Below are 17,973 nucleotides of genomic sequence, written 5' to 3'. Positions count from 1 at the left end.
TCGGACTGGGCCCAGTACAGACCCATGGGGGACACCACTCTTTACCTCTCTCCATTCTCAAAACTGACCATTTATTCCTACCCTTCGTTTCCTGTCTTTTAACCAGTTACCAATCCATGAGAGGACCTTCCCTCCTATTCCATGACTGCTTACTTTGCTTAAGAGACTTTGGTGAGGGACCTTATCAACGGCTTTCTGAAAATCTAAGTACACTATGTCCACTGGATCACCCTTGTTCACATGCTTGTTGACCCCCTCAAAGCGTTCTAGTAGATTGGTGAGGCATGATTTCCCTTTACAAACACCATGTTGACTCTTCCCCAACACGTTATGTTTATCTGCATGCCTGACAATGTTCATCTCTGTGTCTGACAATTTTGTTCTTTACTATAGTTTCAACCAGTTTGCCCAGTACTGAAGTCAGGCTTACTGGCCTGTAATTGCCAGGGTCACCTCTGGATACCTTTTTAAAAATTGGCATCACATTAGCTAACCTTCAGTCATCTGGCACAAAAGCGGATTTAAATGATAGGTTACAGACTACAGTTAGTAGTTCTGCAATTTCACATTTGAGTTCGAGAAGTAATTCTTTCGCTCTACTCTGTGCTGATTAGGCCTCCACTGGAATATTGTGTCCAGGTCTGGGCGCCACATTTCAAGAAAGATGTGGAGAAATTGGAGAAAGTCCAGAGAAGAGCAACACAAATGATGAAAGGTCCAGAAAACAGGACCTATGAGGGAAGATTAAAAAATCTGGGTTTGTTTTCTCTGGAGAAGAGAAGACTGAGAGGGGACATGGTAACAGTTTTCAAGTACATAAAAGTTTGTTACAAGGAAGAGGGAGAAGAATTGTTCTCCTTAACCTCTGAGGACAGGACAAGAAGCAATGGGCTTCAATTGCAGCAAGGGTGGTTTAGGTTGGACGTTAGGAAAAGCTTCCTGTGAGGGTGGTTAAGCACTGGAATAAATTGCCCAGGGAGGTGGTGGAATCTCCATCACTGGAGATGTTTAAGAGCAGGTTGGACAAACACCTGTCAGGGATGGTCTAGATAATACTGAGTCCTGCCAAAAGTGCAGGGGTCTGGACTAGATGTCCTCGCGAGGTCCATTCCAGTCCTGTGATTCTATGTCAGGCCAATGCTCACACGGCCTCAGCTGCGCTTCCCATGTGGACAGAGCCGCTCTGCGAACGCAGGTCCCAGGGGTGGGGCTGTGACAATGGTGCCTGTGGGAGCCAGCTGAGGTCACTCAGTTAGGGTGAACTGCAAACAGAACGGGGCAGACAAACCCCAAAGGCTGGTGGATAGTCCAACACTTAGATTTACCCAGCCAGCCCAAAACAGCTTCTATAGTACTCCCTGGTTACTCAGACGTCCAAATAATGCAGTTCCCTTAATGTGCCCAGCCTCAGGCCTCCATCCAGACACACCTGTCAGATGTGATGATGATCACTGAAAATCTTTTCTCGTCATATAAAAGAAAAGGTTCTTCCAGCCCCAAAGGATCAGCCCCACACGCAGGTCCAGCTATAACTTCGATCTTACCCCGAATACACGCTTACAGTCAATTCCTATTAACTAAACTAACATTTATTAAAAAAGAAAAGAGAGAGAGTTAGTTGAAAGAGCAATATACAGACAGACTTGAGTTCAATTCTTGAGGTCCAGATACAGAGCAGAGATGAGCTTGTAGTTGCCAAAAGTCCTTTTAGAAATAGTCCAGAGGTTACAGTCCAATGTCGATCTTCAGGGTGGCTTCAGTCAGTGACTGGGGATCTCAATTCTTGTGGCTTAAGGTTTCCCCCTCTTGAAACCCAAAGCCGATCGGAGATGAAGAAGGTTCGTGTCCCAGGGTTTTTATACATTTTGAGCAGCCTTTTGGCCTGAGAAAACAATCGGCTCAAGCTTCCTTCTCCCAAACATCCTGGCAATTAGCACAGGGTCATTCATCCATTGAGCAGTTCAGACACCAGTTACCACAACCTTCAAAGAGACATATTTACAATAATACTATGGCCCTCCAGTGTCTTCCTAAATGTTAATATTCCTCCTTTTTTCTTTTGATCTTCGAATCAAAGCCACAGCCATAGACAAGACTCGTTTGCTGACATCACAAGCCCTGAGCCAGCGTCTCCCCTTCTCTCTCTCACCATGCTGGCTGCATTTCACAGCTCTGTTCATTTCCATCTCTCCCTAATCAGTCTTTAAAGCTCAGCCCTGGGTCAGGGCAGTCTGGGAGGTAATTAACTCTTTTTGGCCCTGTCACCTCTCAGTGAGATATTATATTACACTCATAAAGTCACAGGGGCCCAGTAGGGAGCCTGGCCCTGGCACAAGCCCCACAGAAGGCCTGAGCCTTGATCGGGCACTTGCGCAAGGATACACCCTCACGCCGAGCCCCAGCCTCCTTGGGCACCTGCCTGTCCCCTCCTGTGGGGGGCGCTGCAGTACAGGCCCCCGCAGCTCCGGCCGGAGCAAAGCCTGGCTCAGTGCAGTTCTCCCCCCAGCTGCCTCTGGCCCCGAGGACGTGGCGCTGTACGTGGGGCTCGTGGCCGTGGCCGTCTGCCTGGTGCTCCTGCTTCTCGTGGTGGTCCTGGTCTGCTGCCGCAAGAAGGGGGGCCTGGACCCTGACGTGGCCGACTCATCCATCCTCACCGCCGGCTTCCAGCCCGTCAGCAGCAAGCCAGCCAAGGCAGGTGCGTGCGGCATGGGGGGCGTGGGCAGCGCTGGGCGGGGTGCAGCTGCCACGGGAATGGGCAGCACGGTCCCGGAGGGCTCGTCCCTGCCAGCCTGCTGGCACAGAGCCGGGCCCAGAACCCTTCCCATTGGCCTGGGCAAGGGGCAGGACCTCCCTGCCCTGGGGGTGGGGCTCTCTGCCCCTCGGGAGCCCCCTGACCATGTGGGGGCAGCTCTGACCTGCTCACCCTCTGCCCGCTCACAGGGACATCCCACCTGCTCACCATCCAGCCCGACCTCAGCACCACCACCATGACCTACCAGGGCTCCCTGTGCTCACGCCAGGACAGGCACAGCAAGTTCCAGCTCAGCAACGGGCACCTGCTGAGCCCCCTGGGCACCGGACGCCACACCCTGCACCACAGCTCGCCCGCCGCTGAGGGCGTGGATTTCGTCTCGCGCTTCGCCGCCCAGAGCTGCTTCCGCTCCCTGCCCCGGGGCGCTGCCAACATGGCCTACGGCACCTTCAATTTCCTGGGGGGGCGGCTCCTGATCCCCAACACAGGTGCGGCTGGCGCGGGGGTGGGGCGGCACCCTGGGGAGTCCGTCCCCCTGCCCACCAGGCAGTGGGTGCTGTGGGGTGTCGGGGCTAGCCATGGGTGGCACGGGGCAGGGCTGGAGCCAGAAAGACTGGCGGGCCCCATGGGTGGTGCTGGGATCAGGGCAGCACCCGCTGACCCGCACCATCTGCCCTGCTGCAGGGATCAGCCTGCTCATCCCGCCTGACGCCATCCCGCGGGGGAAGATCTACGAGGTCTACCTGACGCTGCACAAGCAGGAGGACGCGAGGTAGGCGTTTTAAACCTGCAGCTCTGCCAGCCCCTGCGCCACGGGCATGGAGCTCCCTGCAGCTGGCGCCAGCCCCGTGCCCTGGCAGTGCCCCCGTCTCACCCCTCTCCCATCCTCTCTCCTCTCCCTGTGGAGGTTGCCCCTCGCCGGCTGCCAGACCCTGCTGAGCCCCATCGTCAGCTGCGGGCCCCCGGGGGTGCTGCTCACGCGCCCCGCCATCCTGGCCCTGGGGCACTGCGTGGAGGCCAACGCCGCCGACTGGAGCATCCGCCTGAAGAAGCAGTCGTGTGAGGGCACCTGGGAGGTGAGTGCCCAGGACGGGGCCCACAAGGGGGGGCTGACATTGGTGGTGCCGAAGGGACCCCGAAGGCACTCACAGGGGTGAACATGCCCTCCCCTCCCCCGACACAGTCTGGGAAAGAAACCAGCCAGGCCCGGGGTCCCTGCTCAGAGCCTCCCAGGGCACTGGAAAGGTGAGCCCGGCTGGGGGAGGGTCCTGACTGAGCCCCCCAGGGCAAGCCCTGCTTGGAGCCCCCCAGGGCAGGGGCAGGTCCCCACTTGGAGCTCCCCAGGGCAGGGGGTGGGTGAGCCCAGCTCGGGGCAGGTCCCTGCTTGGAGACCCCCCAGGGCAGGGGCAGGTCCCCCCTCGGAGCCCCCCGGGGCAGGGGGAGGGTCCCCGCTCGGAGCCCCCTGGGCAGGGGCAGGGGGAGGGTCCCCGCTCGGAGCCCCCCCAGGGCAGGGGGAGGGTCCCCACTCGGAGCCCCCTGGGGCAGGGGGTGGGGGAGGGTCCCTGCTCGGAGCCCCCCAAGGCAGGGGGAGGGTACCTTCTCGGAGCCCCCCGGGAAGGGGCAGGTCCCTGGTCAGAGCCCCCCAGGCAGGGGGAGCGGGAGGGTCCCCGCTCGGAGCCCCCCAGCAGGGCTGAGGGGCCGGGCGGGCACGTGCCCAGCGGTGGGTCTCTGCCGCAGGACGTGCTGCAGGTCGGGGAGCAGCCGGCCTCGGGGCTCTACTTCTGCCAGCTGGAGGGCCAGGCCGCCTACGTCTTCACGGAGCAGCTGGGGCGCTTCGCCCTGGTCGGGGAGTCGCTCAGCATGGCGGCCGCCAAGCGCCTCAAGCTCCTACTCTTCGCGCCGGCCTCCTGCAGCTCCCTGGAGTACAGCGTCCGCGTGTACTGCCTGCGCGACACCCCCGACGTGCTGCAGGTACCGCCCCACGGCCTGCCCCACGGCCTGCCCCACGGCCTGCCCCACAGCCTGCCCCCGGCCTGCCCCCCGCCCGGCCTCTTGCAGCTCCCTGGAGCACAGCGTCCGCGTGTACTGCCTGCGCGACACCCCCGACGTGCTGCAGGTACCGCCCCCCGCCTGCCCCACGGCCTGCCCCACGGCCTGCCCCACAGCCTGCCCCCGGCCTGCCCCCCGCCCGGGCTCTTGCAGCTCCCTGGAGTACAGCGTCCGCGTGTACTGCCTGCACGATACCCCCGATGTGCTGCAGGTACTGCCCCCCGCCTGCCCCACGGCCTGCCCCACGGCCTGCCCCACAGCCTGCCCCATAGCCTGCCCCCCGCCTGGCCTCTTGCAGCTCCCTGGAGTACAGCGTCCGCGTGTACTGCCTGCGCGACACCCCCGACGTGCTGCAGGTACCGCCCCCGGCCTGCCCCACGGCCTGCCCCATAGCCTGCCCCCGGCCTGCCCCCGGCCTGCCCCCCACCCGGCCTCCTGCAGCTCCCTGGAGTACAGCGTCCGCGTGTACTGCCTGCGCGACACCCCCGACGTGCTGCAGGTACCGCCCCCCGCCTGCCCCACGGCCTGCCCCACAGCCTGCCCCATAGCCTGCCCCCGGCCTGCCCCCGGCCTGCCCCCCGCCCGGCCTCCTGCAGCTCCCTGGAGTACAGCGTCCGCGTGTACTGCCTGCGCGACACCCCCGACGTGCTGCAGGTACCGCCCCCCGCCTGCCCCATGGCCTGCCCCACGGCCTGCCCCATAGCCTGCCCCCGGCCTGCCCCCCGCCCGGCCTCCTGCAGCTCCCTGGAGCACAGCGTCCGCGTGTACTGCCTGCGCGACACCCCCGACGTGCTGCAGGTACCGCCCCCGGCCTGCCCCACGGCCTGCCCCACGGCCAGCCCCACGGCCTGCCCACGGCCTGCCCCACAGCCTGCCCCCGGCCTGCCCCCCGCCCGGCCTCCTGCAGCTCCCTGGAGTACAGCGTCCGCGTGTACTGCCTGCGCGACACCCCCGACGTGCTGCAGGTACCGCCCCCCGCCTGCCCCACGGCCTGCCCCACGGCCTGCCCCCGGCCTGCCCCCGGCCTGCCCCCCGCCCGGCCTCCTGCAGCTCCCTGGAGCACAGCATCCGCGTGTACTGCCTGCGCGACACCCCCGACGTGCTGCAGGTACCGCCCCCCGCCTGCCCCACGGCCTGCCCCACAGCCTGCCCCACAGCCTGCCCCCGGCCTGCCCCCCGCCCGGCCTCCTGCAGCTCCCTGGAGTACAGCATCCGCGTGTACTGCCTGCGTGACACCCCCGACGTGCTGCAGGTACCGCCCCACGGCCTGCCCCACGGCCTGCCCCACGGCCAGCCCCACGGCCTGCCCCCGGCCTGCCCCCCGCCAGGCCTCTTGCAGCTCCCTGGAGTACAGCGTCTGCGTGTACTGCCTGCGCGACACCCCCGACGTGCTGCAGGTACCGCCCCCCGCCTGCCCCACGGCCTGCCCCACGGCCTGCCCCACAGCCTGCCCCCGGCCTGCCCCCCGCCCGGCCTCCTGCAGCTCCCTGGAGTACAGCGTCCGCGTGTACTGCCTGCGCGACACCCCCGACGTGCTGCAGGTACCGCCCCCCCGCCTGCCCCACGGCCTGCCCCACGGCCAGCCCCACAGCCTGCCCCATAGCCTGCCCCCCGCCCGGCCTCCTGCAGCTCCCTGGAGTACAGCGTCCGCGTGTACTGCCTGCGCGACACCCCCGACGTGCTGCAGGTACCGCCCCCCGCCTGCCCCACGGCCTGCCCCACGGCCTGCCCCACAGCCTGCCCCATAGCCTGCCCCCGGCCTGCCCCCCGCCCGGCCTCCTGCAGCTCCCTGGAGTACAGCGTCCGCGTGTACTGCCTGCGCGACACCCCCGACGTGCTGCAGGTACCGCCCCCCGCCTGCCCCACGGCCTGCCCCACGGCCTGCCCCATAGCCTGCCCCCGGCCTGCCCCCCGCCCGGCCTCCTGCAGCTCCCTGGAGCACAGCGTCCGCGTGTACTGCCTGCGCGACACCCCCGACGTGCTGCAGGTACCGCCCCCGGCCTGCCCCACGGCCTGCCCCACGGCCAGCCCCACGGCCTGCCCACGGCCTGCCCCACAGCCTGCCCCCGGCCTGCCCCCCGCCCGGCCTCCTGCAGCTCCCTGGAGTACAGCGTCCGCGTGTACTGCCTGCGCGACACCCCCGACGTGCTGCAGGTACCGCCCCCCGCCTGCCCCACGGCCTGCCCCATAGCCTGCCCCACAGCCTGCCCCACAGCCTGCCCCCCGCCCGGCCTCCTGCAGCTCCCTGGAGTACAGCGTCCGCGTGTACTGCCTGCGCGACACCCCCGACGTGCTGCAGGTACCGCCCCCCGCCTGCCCCACGGCCTGCCCCACGGCCTGCCCCATAGCCTGCCCCCCGCCCGGCCTCCTGCAGCTCCCTGGAGCACAGCGTCCGCGTGTACTGCCTGCGCGACACCCCCGACGTGCTGCAGGTACCGCCCCCCGCCTGCCCCACGGCCTGCCCCACGGCCTGCCCCATAGCCTGCCCCATAGCCTGCCCCCCGCCCGGCCTCCTACAGCTCCCTGGAGCACAGCGTCCGCGTGTACTGCCTGCACGATACCCCCGATGTGCTGCAGGTACCGCCCCACGGCCTGCCCCACGGCCAGCCCCACGGCCTGCCCCTGGCCTGCCCCCCGCCCGGCCTCCTGCATCTCCCTGGAGCACAGAGTCCGCGTGTACTGCCTGCGCGACACCCCCGACGTGCTGCAGGTACCGCCCCCCGCCTGCCCCACGGCCTGCCCCCCGGCCTGCCCCCCGCCCGGCCTCCTGCAGCTCCCTGGAGCACAGCGTCCGCGTGTACTGCCTGCGCGACACCCCCGACGTGCTGCAGGTACCGCCCCCCGCCTGCCCCACAGCCTGCCCCACAGCCTGCCCCACAGCCTGCCCCCGGCCTGCCCCCCGCCCGGCCTCCTGCAGCTCCCTGGAGTACAGCGTCCGCGTGTACTGCCTGCGCGACACCCCCGACGTGCTGCAGGTACCGCCCCCCGCCTGCCCCACGGCCTGCCCCACGGCCAGCCCCACGGCCTGCCCCCGGCCTGCCCCCCGCCCGGCCTCTTGCAGCTCCCTGGAGTACAGCGTCTGCGTGTACTGCCTGCGCGACACCCCCGACGTGCTGCAGGTACCGCCCCCCGCCTGCCCCACGGCCTGCCCCACGGCCTGCCCCACAGCCTGCCCCCGGCCTGCCCCCCGCCCGGCCTCCTGCAGCTCCCTGGAGTACAGCGTCCGCGTGTACTGCCTGCGCGACACCCCCGACGTGCTGCAGGTACCGCCCCCCGCCTCCCCACGGCCTGCCCCACGGCCAGCCCCACAGCCTGCCCCATAGCCTGCCCCCTGCCCGGCCTCCTGCAGCTCCCTGGAGTACAGCGTCCGCGTGTACTGCCTGTGCGACACCCCCGACGTGCTGCAGGTACTGCCCCCCGCCTGCCCCACGGCCTGCCCCACGGCCTGCCCCACAGCCTGCCCCATAGCCTGCCCCCGGCCTGCCCCCCGCCCGGCCTCCTGCAGCTCCCTGGAGTACAGCGTCCGCGTGTACTGCCTGCGCGACACCCCCGACGTGCTGCAGGTACCGCCCCCCGCCTGCCCCACGGCCTGCCCCACGGCCTGCCCCATAGCCTGCCCCCGGCCTGCCCCCCGCCCGGCCTCCTGCAGCTCCCTGGAGCACAGCGTCCGCATGTACTGCCTGCGCGACACCCCCGACGTGCTGCAGGTACCGCCCCCAGTCTGCCCCACGGCCTGCCCCATAGCCTGGCCCACTGCCCTGCCTCCTGCGCTGCCCCCCAGCCTGACCCCCACCCTTCCCTGCCCCACAGCCTGACCCCCGGCCTGACCCCAGCCCTGCCTGTCAGCCCTGCCCTGACCCCTGCTCTGACCCCAGCCCTGCCCCCAGCCCTGTCCCCGACTCACTTTTGCCAAAGAGGAGCCGGTGCCCCCAGCCCAGCTGAGAGAGGTCTGTGCCAGATCCGGGGGGCACATGGAGAGCGGGGGGAGCTCTGGCACTGGGGGCACTCCCGGCCACTCCAGCCCCAGCCTCTCCCACCAGGGGGTGCTGTAGGGAGCAGGGTGGGAGTGCTGTCATGGGGGGAGCTCCCTGCTACTCCAGTCCTGGCAGGGTTCTGGCCCTTAGTCATGTTCCTAGCCCCCCAGCCAGTTCCCTTCCCATCTACGTGAGAACGGCCACACGGGGTCAGCCCAATGGCCCGTCCAGCCCCATGTCCTGTCTGCTGCCAGCTGCTACTGCCAGGTGCTTCAGAGGGAGTGAACAGAACAGGGCAAGGGCAAGGGCGAGTGATTCGTACCCTGGCATCCAGCGAGTCCTTTTACACCTGACTCGCCAGAGTTTATGCTCCTTGCTATTTTCCTCAGCAGAAGTTGACTTCCAATTTTTAAAGGGTGCCTCTTTGCTTCTAACAACCTCTGAGACTCTGCTGTTTGCCACGCTGACATTTTTTTGGACTTCTTACTGGTTTTTTATTTAGGGTGTGCAGGTAGTTTGAGCCTCTGTTACGGGTTCCTGCGTGCAGCTTGAGGCATTTCACTCTTGGGCTCCTTTCAATTTCCGTTTCCCTGGCCGCCGCATTCTTGTGACGTTCCCCCTTGTGAAGTTAAATGCTGCTGCGGTGGGTTCCTTTGGTGTCCCCTCCCTCCCCCCCAGATGTTAAATGTAGTTACATTATGGTCGCTATCACCGAGCGGTCCAGCTCTAGTCACCTCTTGGACCAGATCCCGTGCTCCACTTAGGACTAAATCAAGAATTGCCTCCCCTCTGGTGGGTTCCAGTCATGGATCGTGTGTGAAAATGTGATCTCTGCATCCCGTCCTGAGGGGACATGGACGCAGTCAATGTGGGGACAGTTTAAATCCCCCGTTATTATTCTGTTTTCTGTTTTTATCGTCTCTCTACTCTCCCGGCGCATTTCACAATCATCGTCACCACCCTGGTCAGTAGTATATCCTTGCTGCTATACTCGTCAGTCAAGCCTGGAATTTCTATCCAGAGAGATTCTATGGGACAGTTTGATTCATTTAAGAGTTGTTCTATATTTGACTCCACGCTTTCTTTCACAGACAGAGCCGCTTCCCCCACCAGTGCGATCTACTCTGTCATTCCTATATAGTTCGTACCCTGGTATTACCGTGCCCCACTGATTATCGGCATTCCACCAAGTTTCTGTGATGCCGACTATGTCAATGTCCTCATTTAATACCAAGCACTCGAGTTCACGCATCTTAGTATTTACCTCATTTCTAGCATGTCTATAGTTGTCAGTATTGAGTTGTCTGCTTCATGTGAGGTAACTGAATGGGACTCTTTCATTTGACTGTTTCTCCTCAGTTCCTACCTGCACTTTATCAACGTCTATCCTCTCCCCTTTACTAGGTAGCAGTTCCAGAGCATCGCCCGGGGACTCCGTGACAAGACCCCCCCTTATAAATTAAAAACACTTCTTTATATATTTGACACCATTATAACTGCTGGATGAAAAGCAGGGTTTGTGCAGGCTGATAACTTGTGACCCCCCATGTAATAACCTCACAGCCCCCTGAGGGGTCCCGACCCCCAATTTGAGAACGCCTGGCTTAAGGCCTTCGTTTGCAGCCAGATTAAAAGAGCAGCCAAGCGGCAGCCATTAGCTAAGAAGCAGGAGTCACATCCTCACTTTCTATCTAAATTACATTAAAGCAATGTCATATCAGGCTGTTAAAAGGGAGATCCTGGCCTAATAGTACCCCCATCACCAGATAAAGAAACAGATCTTAAGATGATTAAAGAAAACTTAGTTTGATGGCACCTGCCTGGCAAGAAATCACTTCTCAATAGTTGGGATTGTGAAATCCTCATTTCTTTATTGTTTTGTTTTTATGGTCCCCACTTCCCTATTGTTTGTCTGTATGATCTCTGTCTGGTTCTTTAATTGTTTCTGTCTGCTATGTAATTAATTTTTCTAGGTGTAAATTAATTTAGGTGGTGGGATATAATTGGTTAGAGAATTTTGTTACATAATGTAAGAATTGCAAAAAGAAAAGGAGGACTTGTGGCACCTTAGAGACTAACTGATTTCTTTGAGCATAAACTTTTGTGAGCTACAGCTCACTTCATCGGATGCATTCAGTGGAAAATACAGTGAGGAGATTTATATACATAGAGAACATGAAACAATGGGTGTTACCATACACACTGTAAGGAGAGTGATCAGGTAAGCGGGGTGGGGTGTGAGGGGGGAACCTATCACTACAAAAGGTCCTCCCCCCCCCCTCCTGCTGGTAATAGCTCACCTTACCTGATCACTCTCCTTACAGTGTGTATGGTAACACCCATCATTTCATGTTCTCTGTGTATATAAATCTACCCCATCTTCTCATCCACGCATTGAGACCCTGCAGTTCTGCCAATCTCCCCTCCCTCCTGGCACCGTTATGGCAGCAGGGCCGTGCTGGTCAGTGCCCAGCTGCCCCCTGACCTGGCAGGGCTGGGCCCTAGATGGGTTGAGTTGAGCCCTGCAGAGAAAGGCAACGGGCTCCCCCCATGCCATGAGGCCCCCAGAGCTGCATTGCTCAGCCCACCCCTGTCACTGGGCCAGGGCTGCCCGGGGACAGGCTGTGGACCCTAGGGCGGGGGGGGGGTGGTCAGCCAGGAGGCACCTGAGGGGTGAGGGGTACTCTGTTCCCCCCACTAGCTGCTGGGCACAGCCGGATCCAGGACCTATGCTGAGAGGGCACTGGCCCGGGCTGGCTGCCTGGCTGGGGCTAGGGGCTGGCCCGGGCTGGCTGCCCGGCTGGGGCTGGGGGCTGGCCCAGGCTGGGGCTCGCTCCCTGGCTGAGCGTCCGTCTCCCAACAGGAGGTGATGCAGCTGGAGAAGCAGCTGGGGGGGCAGCTGATCGGAGCCCCCCGTGTCCTGCACTTCAAGGACAGTTACCACAACCTGCGCCTCTCCATCCACGACATGCCCAGCTCGCTGTGGAAGAGCAAACTCCTCGCCAGCTACCAGGTGGGCGAGCCAGCTGTGCCTACGGCACCCACTCTGCCCCCGCCAGCCTCCAGGGCAAGGCCCAGCTCTGCCCACGCCAGGACAGGCGAGTCCTGCAGCAGCGCCATGGCCAAGCAGGCACGGAGCCCCAGGGGCTGGCAGGGACGCCCTGCTCTTCCCTGCCCCCCATCCTGCCCCGAGCTCCTGCTCTCGGCCAGGGTGGGGGCCGGTCTCTGGTGCTTCCTGGGGAGGCTGGGGGGATTCCTGCCCCTCCCCTGAAGCCCGAGAGCCCTGTAGCAGACCCAGGGCAGGCGGGAGTGACCCTCGGCTTCCCTCTGCCGCAGGAGATCCCCTTCTACCACCTGTGGAGCGGGCTGCAGCCCTTCCTGCACTGCACCTTCACGCTGGAGCGTCTCAGCCCCAGCACCTGCCAGCTGGCCTGCAAGGTCTGGGTCTGGCAGGTGGAGGGCGACGGGCAGAGCTTCAGCATCAACCTCAATATCGCCAAGGTGAGCGGGCCAGGATTGGGGGGCTGCCTGTGGGCGTGCTCCAGGCCCCAGTGTGGGGGCGGAGGGCTGCCTGCGGGCATGTGCCAGGCCCCAGTGTGGGGGCGGAGGGCTGCCTGCGGGCATGTGCCAGGCCCCAGAGCCAGTGTGGGGGCAGGGGACTGCCAGAGGGCGTGCTCCAGGCCCCAGTGTGGGGGCGGGGGGCTGCCTGCGGGCATGTGCCAGGCCCCAGAGCCAGTGTGGGGGCAGGGGGCTGCCTGCGGGCTTGTGCCAGGCCCCAGTGTGGGGGCGGGGGGGCTGCCCCGTAGCCAGTGCGGGGGTGGGGGGCTGCCTGCGGGCACGCGCCAGGCCCCAGTGCCAGGGAAGCAGGGATCCCGGACCATCGCCATGGCACTGGATGGCCCCTCGCCGGTCACGGGGCACAGCGGATGAGAGAGGGCAGCAGCGCCCCAAGGGCCAGGCTGCCACGATGCAGGCGGGTGCCAGCCCCCCCGCAGGAGCTGGCAGCAGAGGTGAGATCTACAGGGGGTGCTGCCGCCCAGCCTCACCTCCAGGCCTGGGGCCCTGCCGCTCGGGGCTGTGGGTCCCCTCCCTGCTCACCCCTCTCCCTGCTGGACACCTAGGACACGAGCTTCTCGGACTGGCTGGTGCCCGACAGCGAGGCCGGCTGCCCAGCCCTGGTGGGCCCCAGTGCCTTCAAGATCCCCTTCCTCATCCGCCAGAAGATCATCAGCAGCCTGGACACGCCCTGCGCCCGTGGGGCTGACTGGAGAACGCTGGCCCAGAAACTCCACCTGGACAGGTACAGGGGCAGACAGCGTCTCCCCGCCAGGGCACCAGGGGCAGGGAGCGATCCCAGGGGCAGGACACTGGGGGCAGGGAGCGATCCCGTGGGCAGGGCACCGGGGGCAGGGAGCAATCCTGGGAGCAGGGCACTGGGGGCAGGGAGTGATCCCAGGGGCAGGGCACTGGGGGCAGGGAGTGATCCCAGGGGCAGGGGACTGAGGGCAGGGAGCGATCCCAGGGGCAGGGGACTGAGGGCAGGGAGCATCCCCCCGCCAGGACACTGGGGGCAGGGTGCGATCCCGTAGGCAGGGCACCGGGGGCAGGGAGCAATCCTGGGAGCAGGGCACTGGGGGCAGGGAGTGATCCCAGGGACAGGGCACTGGGGGCAGGGAGTGATCCCAGGGGCAGGGGACTGAGGGCAGGGAGCATCCCCCCGCCAGGACACTGGGGGCAGGGTGCGATCCCAGGGCAGGACACAGGGAGCGATCCCAGGGACAGGGCACTGAGGGCAGGGAGCGATCCCAGGGGCAGGGCATTGGGGGCAGAGAGCATCCCGCCTGCCAGGGCACTGGGAGGCAGGGGGTGATCCCAGGGGGCAGCCTGTCTTCAGGACACACAGCTCACACAGCTTCCACCTTCCTGGGTCTGACCTCGGAGCATTCAGCCTCCTCTGCCCCTCCGTATGCTTCCCACAGCCAGTCTGCCCAGATGGGGTCCTGGGGGAGCCAGAGGGTCCTGCCCCCCAACTCCGCAGTCAGACGTGACTCTCAGCCAGCCAGTAAAACAGAAGGTTTATTAGACGACAGGAACATGGTCTAACACAGAGCTTGTAGGTGCAGAGAACAGGACCCCTCAGCCGGGTCCATTTTGGGGGGCAGTGAGCCAGACAACCCCGTCTGCCCTTCACTCCTCGTCCCCAGCCAGCCCCAAACTGAAACTCCCTCCAGCCCCCCCTCCTCTGGGCTTTGTCCCTTTCCCGGGCCAGGAGGTCACCGGATTCCTTTGTTCTCCAGCCCTTTAGCTCTCACCTTGCAGGGGGGAAGGGCCCAGGCCATCAGTGGCCAGGAAACAGGGTATCGGCCATTCTCTGTGTCCAGACTCCTGCACACACCTGCCCCCTAGGGCTCTGCAACGATCATACACCCTCATCCCACCCCCTAGAGACTTAAGAACTGCATAGGGGAAACTGAGGCACCCCCACACTATTCAGAGGAAACATTAAGAACAGTCCCACTTTGTCACATAGGGCACTGGGAGCAGGGAGTGATCCTGGGGGCAGGGAGCATCCCCCCGCCAGGGCACTGGGGACAGGGAGTGATCCCGGTGTAAGGGCACCAGGGGCAGGGAGCGTCCTCCAGCCAGGGCACCAGGTGCAGGGAGCAATCCTGGGGGCAGGGCACTGGAGGCAGGGAGCAATCCCGGAGGCAGGGCACTGGAGGCAGGGAGCAATCCCGGGGGCAGAGCACTGGGGGCAGGGAGTGATCCCAGCGCCAGACCTCTCACCCAGCCGCCGCGGCCCCCAGGAGCCAGCGCAGAGCACAGGGAGCGGTGGCGGGGAGCAGGGCTGCTTGGCCACTTTCTGCACCCCCTGAAGCTGGTAGGGCTCCTGGAACGGGCGGGCGGGCAGTGGCCCACCTGGGAGGAGACCCAGGCAGCATACCCCACTCGGTGAAGTGGGCCCCACCTGGGCCTGTGGACCCAACCCCCCCGGCCGACCAGCCCGTGAGAGCAGAGGGTGCCCTGGGCGGGGGCGGGGATGGAGCGCCCGGCTAACGCCCCCTCCCCTCTCCTCTGCAGCCATCTCAGCTTCTTTGCCTCGAAGGCCAGCCCGACCGCCATGATCCTGAACCTGTGGGAGGCGCGGCACTTCCCCAGCGGGAACCTGGCACAGCTGGCCGCAGCCGTGGCTGAGGTGGGCAAACAGGACAGTGCCCTCTTCGCCGTCTCGGAGGCCGAGTGCTGAGGGGCCAGGGCGGGGTGGGGCTGGGGCCCTGCGGAGCGGGGAGCACAGGCCACGGGGCAGCAGTGTGGGTGTTGCTGCCCCAGAGGTGCCAGCTCCGACCCCCGGGGGCCTGTGCTGGGCTCCTGCCCCTGCTGCTCCGCCCGGGTCTCTGGTGCCCCTGCTGCCCGTGCAGGGGGCAGGGAGCTGGCTGCCCCTCAGCTGCAGCCCCCACCTCTGGGTGGGCACCAGCTCCCCAGTGCTGGCACTGACTGAGTGTGGGGGGCTGTGCCCCTTGCTGCCCCAGGGCCCCTTGAGGACTCCCCTGCCGCCCCCTCCGCCCCCCGCATGCCAAGGGGCTGCCCGACACCAGAGCCAGTCCCCAGGGGGGGCGTCTTGGAGCCAAAGAACAGGCCATGGCAGGGGCTGCGGGTGGGAGGCTCTGGCGGGTGCTGGGATGGGCAGCGTGGCTCCAGCCCAGCCCATCCGGGTGCTGTGTGTGCAGCGGGCATTGTGCGTCGTGCGTGCTGTAACCGTGTGGGGCCAGGCGGTGCCAGGCCCCGTCCCATGTTGTGTAAAGATCGGTTTTTAATTCTGTATTCAAGTGCATTCGCGTATTTACACTTGGCCTTATGTACATAGCGGGCACCGCGTGGCGGGGGGCTAGCGGGCACCATGTAAATAAATCGGATCTATATTGCTAGCTGGGGCTCGCGCCGGCCGCCAGGCACAGGGGACGGGGAGGGGTGTGTCCCGGAGTCCCCGGGCGATGCTCTGGATCTGCTCCCCATGAAGCCAGGCAGGACTCTGGGGCAGTTGCCTTTCTGGGAGCAGCCTGTCTTCAGGACACACAGCTCACCCGGCTTCCACCTTCCCGGGTCTGACCTCGGAGCATTCAGCCTCCTCTGCCCCTCCGTGCACTTCCCACAGCGAGTCCACCCAGGCGGGGTCCTGGGGAAGCCAGAGGGTCCTGCCCCCCAACTCCGCAGTCAGACGGGACTCTCAGCCAGCCAGTAACACAGAAGGTTTATTAGACGACATGAACATCGTCTAACACAGAGCTTGTAAAAAGAAAAGGAGGACTTGTGGCACCTTAGAGACTAACCAATTTATTTGAGCATGAGCTTTCGTGAGCTACAGCTCACTTCATCGGATGCATACCGAGGAAACTGTAGCAGACTTTATATACGCACAGAGAATATGAAACAATACCTCCTCCCACCCCACTGTCCTGCTGGTAATAGCTTGTAGGTGCAGAGAACAGGACCCCTCAGCCGGGTCCATTTTGGGGGGCAGTGAGCCAGACACCCCGTCTGCACTTCACTCCTCGTCCCCAGCCAGCCCCAAACTGAAACTCCCTCCAGCCCCCCCTCCTCTGGGCTTTGTCCCTTTCCCGGGCCAGGAGGTCACTGGATTCCTTTGTTCTCCAGCCCTTTAGCTCTCACCTTGCAGTGGGGAAGGGCCCAGGCCATTAGTGGCCAGGAAACAGGGTGTCGGCCATTCTCTGTGTCCAGACCCCTGCACACACCTGCTCTCTAGGGCTCTGCAGTGATCATACACCCTTACCCCACCACCCAGACACTCAAGAACTGTATAGGGGAAACTGAGGCACCCCCACACTATTCAGAGGAAACATTAAGAACAGTCCCACTTCGTCACAGGATACTGCCCCATGGGGGGGGGGGTTCCGGTCCCTGCCCACCCAGCAGCCTCGGCGGGGGGTGGAGGAGGGTGTGTGTGCAAATGGCCTGCAGAGACCCCGAGCTCCTCCCTACACCGGGCAGGCTCAGGCCCGTTGGTGGTGGGCGACACGACAGGCAACAGCTGCGATGAGCGCGGCCCCTTTCCCCGAGCCGTCTTCTGACTGCAGGAAGGTGATGCTGCAGCGTGGGGCGAGGCGCTGCACAGTCCCCTGCACCTCCTGTGCGAAGCTGCAGAGAGAGGGGGGAGTGAGGCCATAAGCCCTGCAACCCGCCCCCCTTCACTGCCCGCCCTACCCTCTGTGATCCCCCGTGTGCCAGCAAGGCCCAGCTGCCCCTCCCGCCCCCACTCACTGTGGGTGCAGCTTGTAGAGTGTCCCGTCCACGCCCACCGTCACCGAAAGCTGTTCCAGGCCCCGGTTCTCCCGGATCTTCTCCGCCACAGCAGCCACGCCTGCCCCGCAGAGCTGGGCCGCGCGTCGGGCCACCACCTGGCACACCTCCCGTACCAGCACGCTGTCCTCGCAGGTGACGTGCAGCCCCAGCTGCTCCAGGATGGCGCACACCTGCCGCAGGGCCAGGCCGTCGCTGCGGGGACACCAGGGGCACGGTCAGCGCGGCCTCGGGCCCTCGCCCCCACCCCCCATGCTGCCATCCCAGGAACACCTCCGCAGCTAGGGCTGGAGCCCTTTGCCCTGCCTGGCAGTCGGCGTCCCAGGAGCCATCAGCACCCACAGCGCCTGCCCCGCTCCCCCCCCTGCGCCCGCCCCGCGCTCACCTCTCGATGGACGACAGGAACTTGGTCTGGAAGATGTCCCGGGTCTGAAGCTTGGGGGACGGGCGGCCCCGGAACAGGAGCCCCTTGGCCGTGAGCTCCAGCAGGATGTACCGGACGATCTCGCCCAGATACATGCCACTGATGAGCTTCTCGAACCTGCCCCAGAAGGAGAGGCCGTCAGCACAGCTGCAGGGGCCCCGACCAGCCCTGCCCTGGTACAGCCCCCTGCCCAGCCCCCTCCCCAGGCCTGCCCCGGTACAGCCCCTGGCCAGCCCTGCCCTGGTACAGCCCCCACCCCAGGCCTGCCCTGGTATACCCCCTGGCCAGCTCTGCCCTGCCCCACGATGGCCCCAGCCAGCCCCTTCCCCACCCCAGTCCAGCTCCCTGCCCAGGCCTGCCCCGGTGCGGCCTCTGCCCAGGCCTGGCATGGGCCCCTGCCCGGCGTGGCATGGCCATTGTTCCCCCCACCCCAGTATGGCCCCAGCGCAGCCCCTGCT

At 64.5% G+C, this 17,973-nt stretch overlaps 2 protein-coding genes across 19 annotated transcripts in view; one reads left to right on the top strand and one right to left on the bottom strand.

Moving 5' to 3' along the window:
* The window catches only part of UNC5A (unc-5 netrin receptor A), an 89,205-nt gene extending 73,504 nt beyond the window's left edge, over positions 1-15,701 (top strand). For 4 of the 5 annotated variants that reach the window (XM_073355133.2, XM_078853960.1, XM_073355134.2 and 1 more), the window contains 5 exons: positions 2,507-2,695; positions 2,941-3,240; positions 3,437-3,524; positions 3,660-3,828; positions 4,490-5,209. In XM_073355133.2, coding sequence (XP_073211234.2) covers positions 2,507-2,695; positions 2,941-3,240; positions 3,437-3,524; positions 3,660-3,828; positions 4,490-5,194 — 1,451 coding nt within the window. In that variant the 3' untranslated portion in view covers positions 5,195-5,209. Of the gene's footprint in view, positions 1-2,506; positions 2,696-2,940; positions 3,241-3,436; positions 3,525-3,659; positions 3,829-4,489; positions 5,210-11,638; positions 11,789-12,111; positions 12,277-12,896; positions 13,076-14,856 lie in introns of those variants that run through there. The other variant, XM_078853961.1, reaches the window with a different exon arrangement.
* A 390-nt stretch (positions 15,702-16,091) lies between these two features.
* Positions 16,092-17,973, bottom strand: part of LOC140915480 (hexokinase-2) — a 96,227-nt gene continuing 94,345 nt past the window's right edge. For all 14 annotated transcript variants that reach the window (XM_073355116.1, XM_073355115.1, XM_073355120.1 and 11 more), the window contains 3 exons: positions 17,477-17,632; positions 17,053-17,286; positions 16,092-16,929 (listed from right to left, as the gene is read on the bottom strand). In XM_073355116.1, coding sequence (XP_073211217.1) covers positions 16,785-16,929; positions 17,053-17,286; positions 17,477-17,632 — 535 coding nt within the window. In that variant the 3' untranslated portion in view covers positions 16,092-16,784. The remainder of the gene's footprint in view (positions 16,930-17,052; positions 17,287-17,476; positions 17,633-17,973) is intronic.

Source organism: Lepidochelys kempii, chromosome 8 (genome assembly GCF_965140285.1).
Source record: "Lepidochelys kempii isolate rLepKem1 chromosome 8, rLepKem1.hap1, whole genome shotgun sequence".
Classification (NCBI taxonomy): domain Eukaryota; kingdom Metazoa; phylum Chordata; order Testudines; family Cheloniidae; genus Lepidochelys; species Lepidochelys kempii.
This window is presented reverse-complemented; position numbering and strand designations above follow the sequence as displayed.